We start from the raw sequence: 21,783 nt of genomic DNA on the forward strand, positions 1-21,783 counted from the left end.
GGTTTTATTTTATAAAATTAATTAAAAAACTGATTAATAATACAATCATAAATTCATATAAAACATAGTCAGATTGTTTTAAACATTTATTATTCTTAATTTTTTTGTAATATATTTATTGCGAGTAAAAACTTTAGGTTAGTTGTACTCATAACATATTTTTGTAATTGTTTAGTAATGATTAGAGTTCAACAGTAAAACCAAAAAACTGTCATGAGGTTCTTGGCGTACTACTGTGAATACCTTCTTTTTAGATATAATTCACCCTACTTGTTCCTTTGCAAAAATAAATTTATCAAATTCAATTGTTATTCCTGGACCACAAGTTTTGATTAAATTTTGAAGTTGGCGCACACCTCTCACATGTAATTAGACCCGTCTACTGTAGTGTTGTGATAAATATCTAATCTGTATTCACAAAATTCTATAGTTGTTAATTTTTTCAACTAGTTATAATTATATTTTTCTGAATGGCAATTTCAATCTGGTAAAAAAAATTTGTTAGTATTCATGACACTGTTGGAACAAGCCTGCCTGCCTGTATCTTTTGAAGTTTAAAATCATAATGTCTCAGGTGACCATATTTCTGATAAAGAATTTCTAAAAAATTTAAAAACTTTTCTTGGAAAAATTAATTGTATCTTCTTGACTCTTATAAGTCTAAGCTAAACAAAGAAAATTCATGTTAATATAGCTGCAACTGGAATAGAATTGCTTATGTTTGGCAGAAATAAAGAATACCAGCTGTTTGTTATTGCTTTTTACCTCTGCTAAGAGGAAAGCTGATTAAAGTCACCTCATTTTATTTTACAGAATATATTGAGAAATTAAAATTATTTAGCTGGGTGATTAAAAAAATTCCCATAATGTAAATTTTGATATTTGTATCCTCTCAAATTTTATTTAAAAAAATATCTATTTATATTTTCCAACACAACACATTATGATGGTTTTAAAAATAAAAAAGGGCATTTATAAAATCCCCTGCTGTACTCAAAACTGTTTCTCAAAGTCTATATTGACATGATTAAATTAAATTATAAAAAAAAGGATTTGAAGAAAATCAGAGCATATAAATATAGTCTTCCAATATATATGAGGATCATTCACTAATTAGACACAAATAGTGGCAGAGCCAAAAAATTGGCAAGAGGGGTTACGATACTTTCAGCATAGTAAGTTGGTAACCATGTGATGCCTTTTGATTAGCTCTTTAAAAAAGTTATTTTGTTTGTAACATCAAAATTTCATTTTACGAGGTGAGTCCTTGTGAAGTTTGTGAATTTGTTGAACATTGTGCAGTAATTTGTTTTTTACTTTCTGAAGGTGAAAAAGTGATTAACATTTATTCTCATTTATAACTTTGGCTTACACAGACAGTTGTATGAACTGCAGAAATTTTTACAAGTGGGTAGAAAAATTTAAAGATGACCGAACTTCAGTGACTGACAACCATAATTTTGGACGTCCAATTGAAGTTTCAACTCCAACACTTGAAACTCATAGATTTCTCATCCAGGAAGACCAACAAATAATAGTTGAGATTATAGCTGAAAAATTACAAGTGTTGGTAACACTTAACATAACATTATCACCACCAAGCATAAGATGGGTTCAAAAAGAGTTGAAAGATCTCCATAAGGAGACAAGACTTCTCATGTGCATACAGCTGAAACAATGGTATCAGCAGAAGGATATTGCTTTTTTTCACAGTATTCTGATCTATGATGAGACGTGGCATTATGAACTGGAATCAAAAAGACAGACTGTGGAGTAGAATCACATGATTTCATCTGTTAAGAAAAAATTCCGAACCCAACCATTAGCAGAAAAATTCATGATAATCTTTTGGGATGTAAAAGGCCCGGTTTTTTATTTTCTAGAAAATCAGCAAACAATAAACAGCACGTACTGCTTTTTCATACTTATCAACAAAGTGAAGCCAGCAATATTAAAAAAAAAAATGCCCTAGATCTCAGCACAAGTGTCTTTAATTATTATCATATGTGTGTGTGTGTGTGTGTGTATATATATATATATATATATTGTTGCCAAATGGCTTCGATGGCACATAATTCATAACCTTGTGGTTGCCCTTAAAAAGACCATTTTTTGGCATTAACTCTGAGAAGAGCTGTTAGGTCCAGAAGATGGACTCCGGTGAAGTTGGGGAGTTGTGGTTCGTCCATTGAAGTCCGACCTCAGCGGCAGTCGGGTCCCTACTACAGCGTGGCAGTGGTGGCCCCAAGAGCCCTGCAGTGTCGGTCGTCCTTCACCAGAGCAGCCGAGGAGGTTCTCCACGAGCGATCCCACGCTGGGCTGGCTCCTGCTGCGTAGTCTATTGGCCAGAGCGATTGAAGCCCGGCGAGCTGGAGCTGGAGTGGGAAGTTAGTGTCCACATCCAGCGGCTCCCATGACGGGCCAGCCAGGCCTGCTGCTTCGGTGGGGATGTTGGCATTCACTGGGGGGGCCCACGTTGAGCCAGCCAAGGAACTTCTCCTCCTCCTCCAGGTTGTGGTCGACAATGAATCGTGCACGCCCTTTTATTGGAGCCTGAGAGTAGTGGAGCTGCAGCGCCGCTATGTTGGGAGAACTGCGCAGTCATCTGTGGGGTGGGAGTGATGCTTGTATCAGCTCATCCATATGCTGTGCATCAGCTCATATCGTTGCTATTGTGTTCACCCGTCAATATTAAATTAGGCATATGTGTGGTAACTATACATATATGCTGGCAGCCTTTTGAATTATGAATTCTTTGGAGTTAAATTAGTTCTGCCTCTTATAAGATAAAATCTCTCCATATTTCTTCACTGAATTGTTATAGTGCTAAAGTTTCATAAACTTTCTATTTATAAGTAGGTTCTTTCAAAAAAACCAGTAATTTCTGTAATAACATAAAAGTTAAAAAAAAAGATTTGACTATAAGTATACAAGTGTTCTGTATGTTGTGTAGAGCTGAAATAATGGTATCAACAGGAAGGTGTTGCCTTTTTTCACAGTATTATGACCTGTCATGAGAAATGGATTCATCATTATTGTTTGTTTTTTAATCTAGTTAACAAGAAAAGAATGAAATGTGATTTTGAATTTTGGGTATACAATAGTTGTATGCAATCCAACGTGAAACACCATTCAGTCTGTAAAATATTATAACCGTATTCTAGAATAACTACCATCATATGTGAGGCATATTTGTGATAGTGAGTGCAAATCAATTTCCTTTGTATCTTTTTCACTGAACCCAATGTATTGCTGCACTTCATCATACCAAGCCAGTTGAAAAACAGATGTTGTTAAATTATATCATGAAAGGTCATTGAAGCTTCAAGTTTAAGTAATTCTAGCTTGCTTAAATTAAAAAGTATATTCTCAGTATTCTTACTGCAGAGTTATCCTCTAGGCTATACAAGAAATGGTGTTTGGTTTTAATAACTTATAATTATTTAAACAATACAAGGTTATTAAATTGCATATATCTACAAGTCTTTTCTAAATGACTTTCTAAGACTGTATCATACACTGGATCACAACTGTTAAATTTTTAACAGTTGTTTTTTTTTCTCTGTTAATAATACTTGAGATTTTCCTCTTATTGAGGAACTTTTATAAATACAATTACTTAAACCATTTTCTGTGTAAGTGTAAAATATCCACTCATTAACAATTCTGACAAGTACAATCTCTAGTGGGAGTCTGGCAGAATGGTTTATATAATTCAGTTGAATAATTGCATGTGCCACATAATTCTAAGGATGGATGAGATTGCTTCTTTAAATACTTCGTACAGATGACACCTTTCAAGTAAAAATGCTATAATTTTCTAAGGTTTTGGATCTACTTGTTCTATATTGAGAATTGTTCTTTCTTTTATAAGTTGCAAGAGATTAGGCTATTATTCAGTGCTTAATAATTAATATATTTACTTTCCATTTGTTCAGAAAAAATTATTAAACTTACTTTTCTTTGTCCAGAATAAAAAAAGCACCATCGTATTCTCCACCTCCAGAACTCAGCAGTTCTGATACCCTTGTCACTTATCACAGTAGTTCATCATGTGTGCAAGCTTCTCCCATATTTAGACACAGGAGCAGATATTCCATTGTTGATCTCCCCGATATCACACCTATCGCTCTCCGCACAATCCCCATCTCACTATATTGCTTCATCCTCTTGGGAGCTCCTCTTTTGGTACTAGATCTGTTTCATCTGGTAATGTCTTCTTCTACAATTGTTAGGGCTGGAACTCAGGTGGAACCTCCAGAGGTGCTGGATGAAGCTATTTCTAGATTTAAACTGAAGATTGATAGCCCCATGGTTATACAAAGAGTGTTTAGTGTCTGTTCCCTATTTTTTTCCTTTCCATTTCTCCTGCCATTTTTCATCTTATGCTAGAAGGTGCTATATCAGTTGAAGTGTAAATTGTGTGAATTGGTGTTTGTTTAAGACAACCAGTTACAATGCACACTATATCATTCAGAGCTACATCGAAATTCCTAGCATGTGCATATGCTTTCTGTACTGGGGCTGTGTACCTCCTGCCATGCAAAACTCGGAACCATTGTTGTGGCCTGAAGGACTTCTGATTGTGCTTCTTATGTTGAACCTACCAGTTTGCAAATAATATTATTTCTTGTAGAGATTATTATTAAACTAATGGCCTTTAAAAATTCATTCATCGTATTAAATTCTGTATGTGATGTAGATTACAGCACAATTCAAACCATAAGTATAATTTTATGGAAGTCTTAAAGGTTTGTAAGGAGTTATTTTTTTTATGACATTTCATTATACTGATGCAGTTCATACATACATTATTTGATACTAAATCAAAATGTATAGAAATTTAATTAAGTGATTGCAAAAATTTAAATTAGTTTAAATTTTTTTAAATAAAAAATAATTAAGTTAGTTTTTTATTGTACTCATTGTAATATCGTTAGTATATCTTTTGCCTTTCTTACAGCATTATTGAGATTGAAGAATGTATGTATAATGTACAGTTACCTTCAAATGTATTATCTCTTCTTGGCTCAGAAAGTGGATTACATCTTTTAACCTTTGGTGATGAATCTCTACAGTTTAGATTTTTGTTTAAATTGAATGATACGTTTAATAAAGGTAATGTTCTTGTTATAACATAGTGCTGGGTTAATTTATCTGTAGTTTGGTTTTTTTTTTTATAATTAGATTTACATATGAATTATTATGCTAATAAACTATGCAGTGTAAAAGTGAAAGATACTTGTTAATTATTACATTTATTGTACGAGGGTGTATTGTATGTATTGTACCGTTGAAGTGTGAGCAGACGCATTGTCCTGATGTTAAAGCACTTTCTTCTTCTTCAAATGTGGTTGTTTTTTGCAATTTCTGCCTTCAGCTTTTCAAGTAAAGATGCCTAATAATGTCCTGTTATTGTTTTGTCTTTTTGAAGATAATCGATAAACAAAATTACATTACTATACCAAAAAACAGTCACCATCACCTTCCCAGCTGATGGAACTGACTTTGCCTTTTTCAGAGTAGTCTCAAACTCTCATCATCAACCAAGCTGGTATGACCATGTTTAAATTCAGCTGTCCATCTTTTCATGGTGGCAAATGATAAAACAGATTCTCTGTAAACAGTGTCCAACTCTGTTTTTATTTGCTTAGGCATATTGCCTTTCAAATGCAAATATTCGATATTGCAAAAGCACCATATTTGATTTTTTCCATTTTCACAAAAACATTCATAATGCCTTTCTCAAATGAGTTTATCAAACAACAATTGAGTGTCCAAAATGGCTCAAATTTTAGTGAGTATTTTCAACGCATGGGCGAATACATTTTCTAACTTTTGTTGATGAGTGGGTTCATGTTGAGACTGAATTCTTTTCAGACAACCCTCTTACATTAGAGTGAAATTAGAAAATTAATTTTTGGCTTATTTACAGTTACTTAACATTTTTTTCTCAAAATTGTTAAATTCTTTTATTATTCTAGTGTATAATATGGGCTTGATGTTTTGAACATTTTAAGCCCAGAACAATGCCAGTCTAATAATTTGGTAGGAGCTGAGGATTCACCAGTTCAGAAAAAGTGGTTTCAAGAAAAATGTGTGTAAGGTTCAAAAGTATCACAATCACAAGTAACATTGATCTTGAATCCAAAAGCTTGTTCTATATAAAAATTCACCTTTCTGTCACATTTCTTACACTTCAGTATAATTTTCAATATTTTAAAAACAAAGATGAATTGTATAATCTGATACTCATGCACCTTAAATAAATAAATATGTGAAAAAAAATTCAAAAATATTTATTATTAATTAAAAATAAGTGGACCTTTGTCTACTGAATGATGGGTCACATCAACTTCTCTTTATGTTTACCGAGTTTACTCCCTCATCTTAATTGGTCTGTTTGTGATGACTTTCACAGTAGTGACCACAAGCCAATTATTGGTTTTGTTGTTGACCGCAAGTTGAACAAAAGGCCACGAAGATAAATTGCTGAAAAGGCAGATTGGAACGCTTACCATAAAGCCTTCCCCGCACAGTATGATGATTGTGCACACACCCTTGATCAACTTACCTCTTTATCTCTGATAACTTGAAAATGCTAATAGATATATCCCACAAACATTGGGAAACCCTAGATGTCCTTCCTTTCCTTGTTATGAGGGTTATTTTTTTTTCAAGGTCCGATCGGTCACAAAATTAAAACCACAGTAAAAATAAAATTTTTTATTGTAACAGTACTTACATAGTTACGCTATTTCTCTACATAGTCGCCACTCTGATTTAGACATTTGTCATAGCATGGTACCAACTTTCCAATACACTCATCATAGAATGGAGCCGCCTGTGTTTTCAGTCATGTTTCTACGCTGGTTTGCAGCTCGATGTCCGTGCCAAAATGTTGTCCTCCTAGTCAGCATTTCATGTGAGCAAAGAGGTGAAAATCAGATGGAGCCAAGTCTGGGCTGTACGGTGGGTGATCAAACACTTTCCAACGAAAACGCTGCAGGAGCTTCTTTGTTACAGCTGCAGTGTGCGGCCTGACCGCCTGCATCATGAACATCTGTACGTCCTGCTGTAAATTTCCTGCACCATTGTCGCACTTTGCTGTCACTCATTGAAGTTTCATCGTACACATTACTTATTCGTCTATGAATTTTAGCTGCATTACACCCCTCAGCCTGAAGAAATTGAATTACCACACGCACTTCACATTTGGCGGGAGATGCTATTGTTGTAAACATGTTTACGTGCTAGCTACTTGTTCAGAACTAAACGAAGTGAATTGGCGTGATTGAAGGCCATACTAGAGATGCTGCACAACACATATGCGCAAAGGTTCATCCGATTTTTGCACGGGTTTTTATTTTGCGACTAATCGGACCTTGAAAAAAAATAACCCTCGTAGATTGATGATTGCCAAAATGCTATTAGGAAATGACAGCAGGCTCTGCACAAATTTAACTGCAGGCCTACAACTGAACATCTGAATTTGTATCTTAAGGCTAGAGCGGTATGTTGTCAGCTATTCTTAGACACTAAGATGAAGTCATGGTCGAAATATGTGGACAGTATCTCACGCACTACTCCCACATCTACTGTGTAGAAAAAGATCTATGCAATTTGTATATCACCAAAACAATCTATTCTTGGGCTTATTCATAAAGCACTCCTTTTATCACCTTCTGCAGTGTCAAGTATCTTGGCAGATTGTTGCCATTTGTTGTCTCTCACTTTAGACTTATGAATTTCAGAGGTGCAAGGTTCAGATGAAAGTATTATTGTTAAACATTGGTGATTCGGTCAATGAATTACATGCACCATTTGCATTCATTGAATTCTTACATGCACTAAAAAAACTCACGTGATGCCCCCCCCCCTACCTAGACCTGATAACATTCATCTCGGTATGCTGTCACACGTCACACCTTCCTAATTTGGCACTACAACACCTATTGAAGATTTATAATGTTTTATTCTCCGCACAAATCTTCCCACCTGTCTGGTCAGAAGCCATTGTCATACCAGTACTTAAACCTGGTAAAGACAAAGCATGTCCCCTCAAGCTACCTTCACAAGCTATCTCCTTGAAAACATCCTATGCAAAGTAATGGTGATAATGGTGAACCACGGCTTACATGGTACTAAGAGAGACATGGCCTTTTATCTCCAGAACAGTGTGGTTTCTGACAAGGACGATCTTCCATTGACCATTTAGTGTCATTGGAAGCAGCTATTCAAAATGCTTTTCTACTCCACCAGCACCTCGTCACTATCTTCTTTGATATTAGAAAGGGGTACAACATGGCCTGGTGATGTGGTATTTAAACACACTCAAAGAATGGGGAGTCAGGGGCAATATGCTTGTTTTTATTATGGGTTTCTTAAATGACGAACTTGCTGTGTTTGTGTTGGAGATACTTTATCAGGTAGCGTCAACTTGGAAAATGGAGTGCCTCAAGGAAGTATATTAGGTGCCACCTTATTTTCTACAGCCATCAACATGAATTTTTCATCAAACTAAATATGTGCGGCCACCTGTCTCATGTTCTTTATTTGTTGATGATCTTGCTATATGTATTACATCCTGTTCAACAACCACAGCAGAGAGACTACTGCAAGACACTATATCTCACCTTGAAGCTTGGTCCAAGGATACTGGCTTCACCTTTTCACCTGAGGAAACAAAATGTGTAGTCTTTTCTCTCCTATGGGACCCTTTTATTCCACAAGTTTTTCCCAATGGAGAGCTAATTGCTATCTCTCCTGATGTTAAGTTTTTAGGTTTATTTTTTGATAGCCGCATTACATGGTCAGACAAATTAATTTTTTTTTAAATGTTCCAAACTTTTAGATATGCTGCGAGTCCTTTGCAACACCAATTGGGGAGCCGATCAATGATGTATGTTTTGTTTTTATTATTCATTAGTTCATTCCTGTTCAGATTATGGTTGTGCCACCTACTCTTCAACACATCATTCTGCTTAAAATGCTAGATGCTGTACATCATGCTTTCCTTCAGCTTGCTATAGATACCTTTAGTTCAAGCCTGTCCGTAAGCATACTTGTTGATTGCGGTCAACCATCACTTTGGGATAGACAGGACCAGCTTTTAGCATCTTGTTTTGCCCATATTAAAGGACAACCAAATCACCCGGCTTTTGACGCAGTCTTTGGAAATCCTAATTTACAAAGGTAAGAGGACCATCCACATTGTACTGCACCTGCAAGTGCTGGTACCCACATTTACTGCACCTTATAAATGTTGATACGCCTTCTATTTCTCCAACGTATATGTGTTCATATCCTCCATGGAGAATCAATCAAATAAATTTATTTTGACCTTACAATATACAATAAAGAATCAACACCACCTATTGTCTTTCAGAAAATGTTATACCATATCCTCAACAAGGTAAACCCAGATGTTGTAGTATACACAGATGGATCAAAACAATGATACCATTGGATGCTCATTTGTAGTTAATGACAGAACCTATATGTTTGGTTTACCTGGTATGACAAGTATCTTTACTGCTGAACTATACACTATAAATAAGGGTTTGAATATCATTAATCCTAAGTACAGTCATATCCTAATTTGTTATGACTCATGTAGTGCTCTCCAAGCCTTAGAAAACTTTTATTCCAGACATTCTATTGTTACTGAAATCTACAACACAGTTGTTGAGTTGAACCTTCGCAACACACAAATGAGTTTCTATTGGATCCCTAGCAACGTGAGAATTCTGGATAATGAGCGTGCACATTCTGCTGCTAAAGATGCATGTAGTTGACCATCTTTCACTACTCGTGTTACTACATCCAACTTTATTAACTGTATAAAACTCACTCTTCATGCTGAGTGGCAAGATTACTGCATAGCTACACTAGATAACAAACTTCAACATATCAAAGATACTGTGTTACCATGGACTCCTCCCACAGAAAAATTCACCAAGAGGAAGTAGTCCTCTGTCGATTGCGAATAGGACATACGAGAGCTACTCACGGGTATCTGATGTTGCAGTAAATGCACCTATATGCGTATAATGCAACTGCCGCTTGACTGTGTGCCACATCTTTGTAGATTGCACATGTTATGCAGAGCCTTGCATTATAAATTTAAATTGCCAAGGAACATTCGCTGATTCCTGGGTAATGAGAAAAAAGTTTTAAACTGGGGGTTTTTAGTTCTTCGACGTATTTTACACAGCATTTAATGTGTTATTATAATTGTTATGAATTTCATGTTGAATCTTTTTTCTTTCTGTTATTCAAGAAGCCTAACACCACTGTCAGATTTTTTAAAATTTATTTTAGTTTAATATATATATTTTTAAGATTTTTTTTGTGATATATAATTAATTTTTTAATTAGGTTTGGTAGTAGTTGTATGTTTTTAATATAAAAACAACTTATATATAAGTTTTAATTTTGTTTTGTTATTTTTTATATTTAAAATTTTTATTTTCCAGGTGATGATAATGTGAAAATGTTTTACACTACTGAAAAAAAAAAAATTAAAAATAAATACTTATAAAACACTAACACAAATATTTCTTTCAGTGCTTGTAGAATAAAAGTAAAACGGTAGGAAGTTTCAATTAAAAGCCTGACGTTAACATCTAAATTGTTGAAACCTTAGACTCAGATTTCCTACCACAACCCAATCATTTCACTTTATTTAGGTCTGGATAAGATAAAAAAAGACCTAAAAAAATAAAATTTACTATAAACTTTAAACCAATCAATTAGGAGTCTCCTATGAACAAAATTTATATTAGGTAATGATAATTTAATCTCCTTATGACAGAAAACGTAAAACGATTTTTAATAAATTAAAAATTCTGAAGCAGTTAGCTATTGATCCCCTATTATTACTTAACCAAGCTTTTTGCATTGTTATTAATGACAAACTCCTGTTTATTAAATTTTTTTTTAAACTCATGTTTTCTAATAAGCTAATCTTTCCATCAGTTTTCAAGCAATGCTAGGTAAAAACTGATTTCTCTGTCAGTTATATTTATAGTGAGCCATATGCACCTCTTTAGTTTTATTTTAAATTTCCTTTTAATTTCTGCTATAAATTCTTAATTTCAGTCACTGTATTTACAAATATACAGAGTACAGCTTGTGTTCAACAGGTATAACTTTCTTTTTTCAAAAATGCATTATGTGAATTTGTATGTTTTGTAATTAATTGTACTTTTTCAGTTTTTATAAGACGTATGCTGAATGTAAGCAATTTTGAGAAAGAATTACTACTTGAAAGACTGTATGAGTTAGAAGAGTATATGAAACAAGGATTGTGTGTGGTATCAAAATTTTTGTTTGATTATTTACCAGTATGGAATTCAGTTGATTATCGTAAACATATTTTGAATTTAGTTAAGTGGATAACATTTACAACATTTTCAGGTACTTATTGCTTTTTTCTTAACATAATAAAATTTATTGGTTTAATGAGCAACTACTCTGTATTTTACGAGGGCTTTCCAGAAAGTATCTTACGTTTTGAAATAAAAAACCAACCAAATAAAAAAAAGAAATTTTATTATATACATTTGAAAGGGACAATCTTAAACTATTTTTCTACATAGTTGCCATTTAAATTGAGGCACTTATGCACAAGCTTTTCAATTCCTTCTCTGTAGAAATCTGCCGCCTTACATTTTTGGCACCCATCTTGCACAAAACTTGTGACAACCAAGCTTCCCTGATACAATTTCATACAGTAAACTTCGTGAAATTTGGGGGAATTGAAGCAAGAGTTCTGTAATCTTAATGCAGCGATTTTCACAAATTTTATCGTTGATTTTAATCATCAAATCATCAGTCGCAAGGCTAGGCTGACCACCGCAGTCCTGATCATGAACATTGGTGTGGCTATTTTTAAACTGAATTCACCACTGCCTCACTCAGTCTTCACTCATTATTCCATCTCCGTACACCTCACAAAGTTGCTGATGAATTTCAGTTGGTTTGAGATTTTTTGTCACTAAAGACCTAATCACTGAATGCTCCTCACAGTTCACAGGATTTTCTATTGAAGCTCACATTTTAATAATTCACAACAAACAAAGTAGAAAAATCACAGTCCATATGCTACAACAGCTTGATGCATGGTGAGTGTAGAAACGTTTTGACACCAAGCTGGCAGCTCTATCCTCACGCATATCCATGCTATGCACAAATGTAAGTTACTTTCTGGACCGCCCTTGTATATTGTTAATATAAACTATAATATATTTGGGGAATACCTACTTTTCTATTTAATTGAAGTTCAAAAGGTTGTGGATTCAATTCCTAAAGATCTGGCATTTCCATAGTTTCCATTATTCCACTTCAAGTCTTAGCTTATGCGAGTACCAGCAAGGGAAAAAAATGATTTTCATACTTGAGCTAAATTGAATCGGTACTGATGCAATTTGCATAAAAAGTAAATAGTTAGACTAGCTTTGCTTACCACATATCTTTACTTCATTAATGAAATTATAGTTTTATATTATTATCTTATAGGTTTGAAATATTTTTTGATTTTGTCATGATTCAGCTTGTCATTAAAATGTTTTGTGTGACGATGTACTCTTTGCCCTATATAAAAATTTGCTTGAAGAAAAGATTTCAATGCCAAAAAGACCTAAAAATTATGTAATTAAAAGATATAATGTAATTTATAATTTCATTACAAATGAGTGTAGAATCTGTGTATTTACTTTTCTAAAAGTTTAAATTAATAATTTTATAATCATCCAGAAATTAAAGAATGTTTGCCTGTTGTAAATTTAAAACAGATGAGAATGTAAAAATGTTATTTATCCGGTACAACAATAAAACTTTCTGTATTTTTCTACATAGTCAGTATTTAAATTTAAACTCATCAAATTGTATCACTTGATTTTCTAATCCATCATCATACAATCCACTGCAATTTCATCAGGAATTCAGTGACAGCTGTTAGATCTCTTAATTTTTTAAATAACTTTTACCTAACAATTCTGTTAGTTTAAAAAATTAATGAAAATCACTGAGAGCTGGATCAGACTGTATGATGGGTACCTGAATATTTGCCAGCCAGATCTTTTAAATACACTTTGAATTGCTGGAGCCAGTTGCAGATGAGCATTACGTTGAAACAAAATGGTACCACTTGACTGGGCCACATTATTTATTTAGTATGGAAAATGTGAGTTTAAGTGTTTATAATAATTCTCTATAAATGTATTGTTTTACCTTTCTTGAATTATGTGTAAGTAGCCTTTCTGTTGACCCAGAAAATACAATTTCTATGTGCTCAGCTTTTTTGTTTTTAAGGAATTGCTGAAAGATGCCACCCCATTTGATTCATACTTTCTAGTAGTTTTTTGGCACACCTATTTTTCATTACAATAGCTATATGATTATGATATTTGTCCTCTTTTTATTTGTACCCATTGAGAGTTGTCAAGGCTATTTTAGCTCACTTTTTGTTTTAATTAGGTAACAGGTAAAGAACCCTTCTAACTCAAATTTATTTGTCTCAAGATGTTTACTAACAATTTTGTGAACCAGAGATCTTGAAATATGAGGAAGTGGAACTGTGCAATTCAGCAATTCATCAGTAGTAAATCGCCTGCCCTTACTGACTTATTGTTAGTCCTTTGCTTCAATTCTTCAACCAAGAGAAAGTGTTTCAATACAGTTTTCATTGTGAGCATTTCATCCTCCTTCATTGAACTCTACATATGATTTTCTAAAATTTGATTTATTCATAATTTCATCACCATATACCAGTGTTTGCTTCCAAATTTCTATTAAACAAATCTTTTTTGAATTTAAACACTAGATCTTACCCTCAACTTCATATTTCATGTGATCTATTTTTTCATAAATTTAAAAGGGTAGGATGCTATAATAAATAAATTTCAAGGCAACTAAACTTGGTCCAGATTGAACTAATGCAACAAAACCTAACAAATATTCTATTCCTTGTGAAAGGTCACTGCATGAGTACTGTTGGAAAATTACTATTTGTCTGCATTGTGAATCGCATTTATAAATTTTATTGAAATTTTTTATTTATAACTTACAATTAGAAGCAAATGTAAAAATGAATACCTAGTTAGTTGATAGAACAATGGTCTGTAAGAGATTTAATTCAATTCCTGACTTGAATTTGACATTTTTTGTCATTCGTTCATTATTTACAGGCAAAAATTAGCTTATGAAAAAATCAAACTTAAGAAAATAATCTTTTCTGAGGCATTACCTTGATCTGTACTTTTATGTGTAATTGATCATATTAAATCCACCAAAATAATATCTTTCTACCATTGTTATTTCTGCGTTTATCTTACTTATCTCAGAGCTTAAATGTTAGTATGAATATATATTTATTATCTTCGTGAAGGAATTTTGTTATTGTGGACAGTTCCTAGTAAAGAAAGAGATAGATTATAGATTTATGAGTGATATAGTATGGAAACTTACTGATGTACTGAGGTATGATATCACGGGAAAACTGTTATTACATTGTTGTATTTTATTTATGTTTCATATTTTCATTACTGCTGAAAAAGTTAACAGTGATCAGTATTGGGTGTTCTTATATTATTGATCTAATTAGTTATTAATAATAAAGAAACTATTGGAATATTTTTTTTTTAATCTATTGCTTCGATAATGTTACATGTTTAAAAATTTCAGGAAACTTTTCTTAATCTATCATTTTCACATTACTGGAAATTATGGAGGATAGAATTGTTGAAGTTTAAGACTAGTAGGGTTATTTTATCTGATAGGCATCTCAGTCACTAGTGGCCTGGTTAGGAAAGACAGTCATCAATTTGCTAACCACTGATGAAGAAGCACTTGTCATGTTGGTTATTAGAAAGTGTCTGGATTATGCCAGAGATGGAACATTATGTCAATTTTTTAAATAAGGAGGTTTCTTTACAAACAACCCTTGTCTTCTAGAATTATGTAAAATTTGTCAACCTTAAATTCTTTTCTATTGATAGAAAATAATGAAATAAAAACACAATTATACTCTAAATAGATTGTGTGGATTTAAACAGCATAATTTTTTTTGTATTTTAATGTACATCTTAGAGTTATTAAAAATTTAGTTAAAACAGCTACAAATAAAATAAATTTCAATTGGTGTGCTGTAAAGATTTTTTTTTTTTTCAATAAAAAAATTATAAAAAGAGTTAAGTATTTTTTAAATGTCAGACAGATCACACTCCTCAGTTCTTTTTATAAATCAATGCATCAGTGCAGAATGAAAGAACTGTCCACTTTATTCATGATTACTACTTTATATTATTTAACAAACATTTTTTTTTTATGTTTAATGTTTCAGAGTTGAATGAGAAAGTCTTAAAACCTTTGTTTGATATTTTTCTTACTAGTGATGTAGAAATGATTTGTGATATTATTTCATCTTTGTCAGGTCTTCTTACTAATATGGTATGTAAGTTTTATATGAATATATAAAATAGTATTTAAAGACAACAATTTTTTTTTCATTTAAGATAAAATTTATAAAAATTTTACTAAGTCTGAAATAGCTTTTATTCTACATTTAGTTATTTCATTTATTTTCGTGGGATATTGTTAGATTTTCATGCAGGCTCATGTTTTGCAAGTTGGTTAGATTTGTGTAGGTGTGTTAGTTGCAGTAAGTTTTCAGTAGATTTTGGATGTGTATCTGTGCTCATTTTTGTGTGGTAGTGGCAAAATTAAATAGACTGCAGGAGTTAATTAAACCCAATAAAGTGTTTAGCTGAAATGGGTACTACAGAAGAATAATAGAGAAACACCTACACAAATTTTAGAACAAAGATCAGTAAAAGACAAAAAGAATAACAAATTTATAACTCTTTTACATTCACAACCATGTTTAAAAAAAAACATGTTTTCCAGTTTGATTTACTGTAAACCCACCGGGTTGGTCTAGTGGTGAACGCATCTTCCCAAATCAGCTGATTTGGTAGTCGAGAGTTGCAGCGTTCAAGTCCTAGTAAAGCCAGCTATTTTTATACGGATTTGAATACTAGATCGTGGATACCAGTGTTCTTTGGTGGTTGGGTTTCAATTAACCACACATCTCAGGAATAGTCGAACTGAGAATGTACAAGACTACACTTCATTTACACTCATACATATCATCCTCATTCATCCTCTAAAGTATTATCTGAACGATAGTTACCGGAGGCTAAACAGGAAAAGAAAGAAAGAAAAGTTTGATTTACTCTGGATTTAAAGACTTGACTCCTTTAGCTAAAATAAGTTCTATGTAGGAAAACAGGATGCAGTTTTTCACAGTATATACAAAATAAACATAGCACTATCTCACCACTAAATATATCTTACTAAATCACCTCATTAAAATAAGTCGCACATGCATTGATTTGTAAAACAACATGGAAATCTTTATTATACTCACTTAATACACATAAGATTAATGAAAAAGATATCTACCTTTCATCTAGAAGATTTTTTTTCTAATTCAGATCAAGCTTGGCATTTTTCTGTTTTAAAAAAATTATTTATCACCTTGAAACTGTAATTGGGAATCTTTCTAGAGGAATCTTTCTTTCTAGAGGAAAAATAAATTAAATAAACAACGAGAACTAGACTCACTTGCACGACTTTAATTATACAAGCACATAAAAACATCATACTAAATGAATAATCATTTTAAATCAGACGTTTCTAACAGCATAGATTTTTCAGAATGTAATTCAAACATCAACCACTAGCTGCATATAAAAAATATCAAGAAGTTTTGCTATCAAAATGGTTCCAAACCCCAAAACTTTTTCTTCAGTAAACATCAGTGTTCAATATAATAATTATGTTCCTTTCTGTTATCTTCATATACTGTTAAATGACAAGAACAGTGTCATGTTGATAAAGTAAAAATTCAACCCACGGCTTGATAGATGAATTTCATCATAATAGTTTTATCATAAAGAGGGGGTGAATATTTCGTAAAGAAAGGTTCAGTATTTTCAGTTCTTATGTTGTGGATAAATTTCTACCATATGGTTAATACCACACTAAATAATATATTGACAACAAAATTTAATTTTTTTCATTTGTTAATGTGTATGGTTTTTTTTTATCAGCTTCAGTTAGTGAGAGTTAGGATCATTTATTGTGGTTGAGTCATAATTCATTTTGTTTACACTCAGCTATTCACTGTTACAAAGGCACAAACTTTCAATTTATTTTCATTCAAATTATGTCAGTTTGAAAATAGTGATTGTTAGTATCCTAATTTTTAGTAATATAATTTATGAGGTTTTAACTATTTAAATCTGTGCCAATAATTTAGATTTTTTTTGTTAATGCATTTGTTATACTGCAGAAGCAACATACAAGAAGGATATACTGCAAGTGGATCTACAACAATTCGTTAAGCATGAATTTATTTAAACTAGACATAGCAATTTACACAAATAGGATATTAGCCAAACTTGTAAAAAAAAATTATATGCTAATACAAACAAGCTGTAATAGTGTAATCGGCTATAATTTGGGAATGTTTTCTTGCTGTCGCATGGAGAAAGTAATTTGTAAGCATGTTTGTTAACTTTTAATTTCAGTCCTTCAGTTTTTTGATGTTTTTAAATCTAAAGATGTTTTTCAAAAAGACATATTTCTATTCAATATATTTCAGTTCATGTATTTCACTGGATTTATTCTTACACAAAAACACATTATAAATTTTTGATTTAGTTTTCAAAATGGCTACATTGTCTTTTTTTTATATATGCTAGATGAAAAGAGTAAAAATGACAATCTCCAGATAATTTAACTTGAGATAAAGTTTTTATTACCACTAGATTATGAAAATTTCTGTAAGTTTAATTGTAAGCAACAATTTTATAAAAGTTTAATTTTAACCACAGTATCATCTGTTGGTCACTAACATCTAAATATGTACAAATTGTTTATTGAAATTCATACACAAAAACTTTTTCATGATTTACATTAATATAAAAATGATAGATGAAAGTTAGTAATAATTTTCCAAATATTGTACAGTAAGTTAAACAAATAATAATAAAATACCAGCTGTTAATTATGTTAATACAGCTCCAGCAGCTAAAAATTATCAGTTATGGTTGATGATTTTCTTTTTTTATCATAACTATAATTTAAGCAGTTATAATTTTAATTGACGTAGATGTATTAATATTTATTTACTTCAGGTATTATATTTTTAAATGTTTGATATCTATTATGTGTTGATTCAATTGTTATTATCTGTTCTGCCTAGCTGTGTCACGCTAACATTCATAGTTGACGTGTTTCAGAGTAGAATGCTAAAAGTAGTTCTGAGAATGGAGGTACTCCGAAATGCATTTGTTGTGCTCAACTACAAATGTTGAAGGAAAGGCAGAGAATAACACTCCAATTATGATAATCCTAGCAGAAATATAAAATATAGTGGAAATTTCTATTATGTGTCATTGTAACTTGTGGTGTACAAATATTCCTGAAGATAATAAACTGTTACAAATTTCAAAAATCTAAATGGATTGTCCATCCTGCTTCATAGAGAAATGCTTGGTATACATTGCAGTAGTTGATTGTGGAATTGAAAGTGTATGTGGATTGATTCTGTATATTAATTTCTGTACAAATTTGCCTTCTTTTTATTGTGTTTTGTTTTATTTATTAAAGTACTTTTTCTTAATAGTTTCAGGTTGATCTCTTTCGTTTTGATCATGGTATAAAGCCGTTGTTTTTAGGAGGACCTGCAGGCTGGATTTCAGAGGACATTTCTAAGTCTTTGGGTTCAACTATTAAGGCTATCAAACATTTTATTACTTTTGCACTGCTTATGAAGCCTAATTCCCTACAAGTACTTCATAAGGCAATTAGTTTCTATGAGCTGGTATGATCGTTATTTATTTCTTATTCATTTGGATTCTAATAATTATTATTAAAACTTTTATCTCTTTCAGTTTGCAACTGGTCTTGGCTATGGCAAGACCATGTCTTACTATCATTTTTTATTTATTTATTTTTATTTTTTTTTTAGCAGTCTTATATAATTTTTAACTATGTATCTTGTGTAATTTCTTTACTGCAACCTTTATTCTTTTTATTACTTAGGTTCCATAATTACTGGAATTTTTTCCCTATTTAAAGTTCCATTAACTTTTTTTTAGGCTGGCTAAAATCTTTATTGTGCTTCATAACCTACTGAGTAGTGATACAATATGTATGTATATCTGGTATTTGCTGTGAAAGGTAATAAATTATATATTATCTCTCAGTTTTCCTTATGTGGCTGTGATGCACATAAAATATCTCAAGTACAGCATTGGAATGAGCTCAATAACCCTAGCAGTTATTACCACATTACTTTTACGTAGATAGCTTGAGCTCATCCAGTACAAGAGACATAGGTCAAAATTGGTTTTCCTGGCAGTATATGATTAAATTTTATGTTCACCACACAGCCTATCTCTTTGAAGAGTGAAGATACCATTTTTATTTTTAATAGATCCTTACATTTCAGTATAGTTGGCATACTAATGTGTGTTCCATATTTACTTAAATTTAGGCAACTTAACTTATTTTTCCTTAATAAACGTGGCATTACATATATTTTATTCTTGAGAATGACAAGAATATCATACTACACTTTTTACAACTTATTGTTTATTTCACTGAACAGAAGTTGTTTCTGTTCATTTATTGTCTAAACTTAATTTCTTGATATACCTATCTATGTGCTTGTTAAATGGGTTGTGTATGTAATTATATCCCTATATTCATTTAGCTGCATAACTGACAAAGTCTTGTATTTTCTGAGGTTGATTATGGTAATGAGCACTGAATAAACAGTTTCTTCATTGTACAACCTCACACAACCTGTGCTTATATCTTGAAAGAAGATCCTATGTTTACAAATGGAAGTAATTACATCTCAACTTCTAATTAATGCATTTCACATAAGGTCATGGAATTTTTCAAAATATTCATCTCATATTTTTTAGTGATTTATTACAATCTGTTTTTCTTTCTTTTTTTATCATTCTTAATACTGCTATTAAAAGATAATTTGTATCATTTGTGATGAGAGTGATTTGATTATGTTTTAATTGTGTTGACTTAAGTGACATTATGTTCTGAAATTTATGAAAGTTATGATGATGTATTAAAGAAATAAATTTCTTTATATTTTTATTAAATTAAATTTCTTTATATGTTATTTCTTTGTATGTTTTAGTCCTTGTTAGCTTCATTGAGAATATTATAATTCTATATCTATTATGTTAATTTAGCTTTTATTTCTACTTAAAACTTATATTGAATAAAATACTTTCATAAATCTAAATATTACCTTAAATTGAATTGAAATTTTTATCATTTATAAAACTGTTTTACTTTATCTACAATTATACAATCAATCCCAATTTCCCTTGTTTTTAAGCATCAAATTGACCATTCGTGAAATAGTACCTAAATTCCAGTGATTATAGTTTATTAACAAAAGTATTCAGATTTAGTTGAAGAATGTTCCCTGTAGATTTGAATTACAGTCCTACATCACAATATTACTCTACCGTAATGGGTGTTTATCAGTAATATTAAAATTCAACCGATGGGAATTATCACATATAGCCAGTAACAGCTCATAGGAAGGATTTGAGATCAGTAGATTTTCCTTTTTATAATTTATTTTACAACCAGTCATAATTAGCATTGAAAACAAAAAAATTGGATAAATAAAATATGACAAATACTGTGTATATAATTTACTATGTTATGATTTTGTGTTATTTGTTGCCGATTGCAATACACTGATTATTTGTTTAATGTGCAAAGCACAGCTTTGTTTACTTTCCGTTAGAAAGGATAAGTTTAAATCAGGACAGTATTTTAGATATTTCATCCATTTGTTCGGCAGGAAAAAACTTTTTGTTTAAGACAGTTTTTATAATATTTACCACCAGTTAACATGAAAACTGGAAAAAAGTTATTAAGTATAGTAATATCCTTTAAAAATTGGTTTAGCAAAAATAGTAATCAAATGTTTACATGACCATGTAAAATTTGCTTATTACCTGCTGTTGTGGATATGTTGAGTCTATCTACATATGTCAGCATGATCTGCTAAAATGATGAAACCCTATATGGTGGAGATTAGAGAAGCCGTAATCTAATTTTTTTATGCATTCAAGGGCTTTTGGAATAGAATTCCATCATCAGGAACTTAAAAAATGTGTATTATACTCTTATTAAAACTAAAACTTTGTTGTCATATAAAGTAAGTTGTTTATGTAAAGTATATGAAATATAACAGTGGTTGTCATAAATATAAAAATGTGTTGACCTAACATCCTGTCATTATGAGTATCTCCACCTTTATTCTAATTTTTGTTGGCTCTTCTGTGCTGCTTGCCAAACATGTTTGTAATTGATAATAATTAGCTGAAGAGTTAAGATTCTGAAGTTAAAATTAAGTAATATAATTAATAATATCAAATATATAAGTAGCAGTCAATTGAGTTTTTTTTTAGATATTTGTTACATAGATTAAAAAGTAAACATTCCAATCTGCAGGAAAGAGAAGAAATTAAATGATTAACTCGTTTAAAAATATTAACTATAATATTGCAATACTTTGACATAAATGTGCACTTGGGAAATACAGTTGTGTGATCAGGAACTATTTGCTGGTCACTAGCAAGATGGAAAGTAATCATCAGGAATTTTATTTGTTCAAAATGATTAAATGCTCATTACATATAACTGGCTTATAGACTACAA

General features: G+C 31.6%; 1 protein-coding gene across 3 annotated transcripts in view; it reads left to right on the plus strand.

Moving 5' to 3' along the window:
- Positions 1-21,783, plus strand: part of LOC142326233 (centromere protein I-like) — a 53,607-nt gene that overhangs the window by 18,172 nt on the left and 13,652 nt on the right. For 2 of the 3 annotated variants that reach the window (XM_075368535.1, XM_075368537.1), the window contains exons 8-11: positions 4,964-5,118; positions 11,218-11,421; positions 15,347-15,453; positions 18,698-18,895. In XM_075368535.1, coding sequence (XP_075224650.1) covers positions 4,964-5,118; positions 11,218-11,421; positions 15,347-15,453; positions 18,698-18,895 — 664 coding nt within the window. The remainder of the gene's footprint in view (positions 1-4,963; positions 5,119-11,217; positions 11,422-15,346; positions 15,454-18,697; positions 18,896-21,783) is intronic. The other variant, XM_075368536.1, reaches the window with a different exon arrangement.

Source organism: Lycorma delicatula, chromosome 6, assembly GCF_047948215.1.
Source record: "Lycorma delicatula isolate Av1 chromosome 6, ASM4794821v1, whole genome shotgun sequence".
Taxonomy (NCBI): domain Eukaryota; kingdom Metazoa; phylum Arthropoda; class Insecta; order Hemiptera; family Fulgoridae; genus Lycorma; species Lycorma delicatula.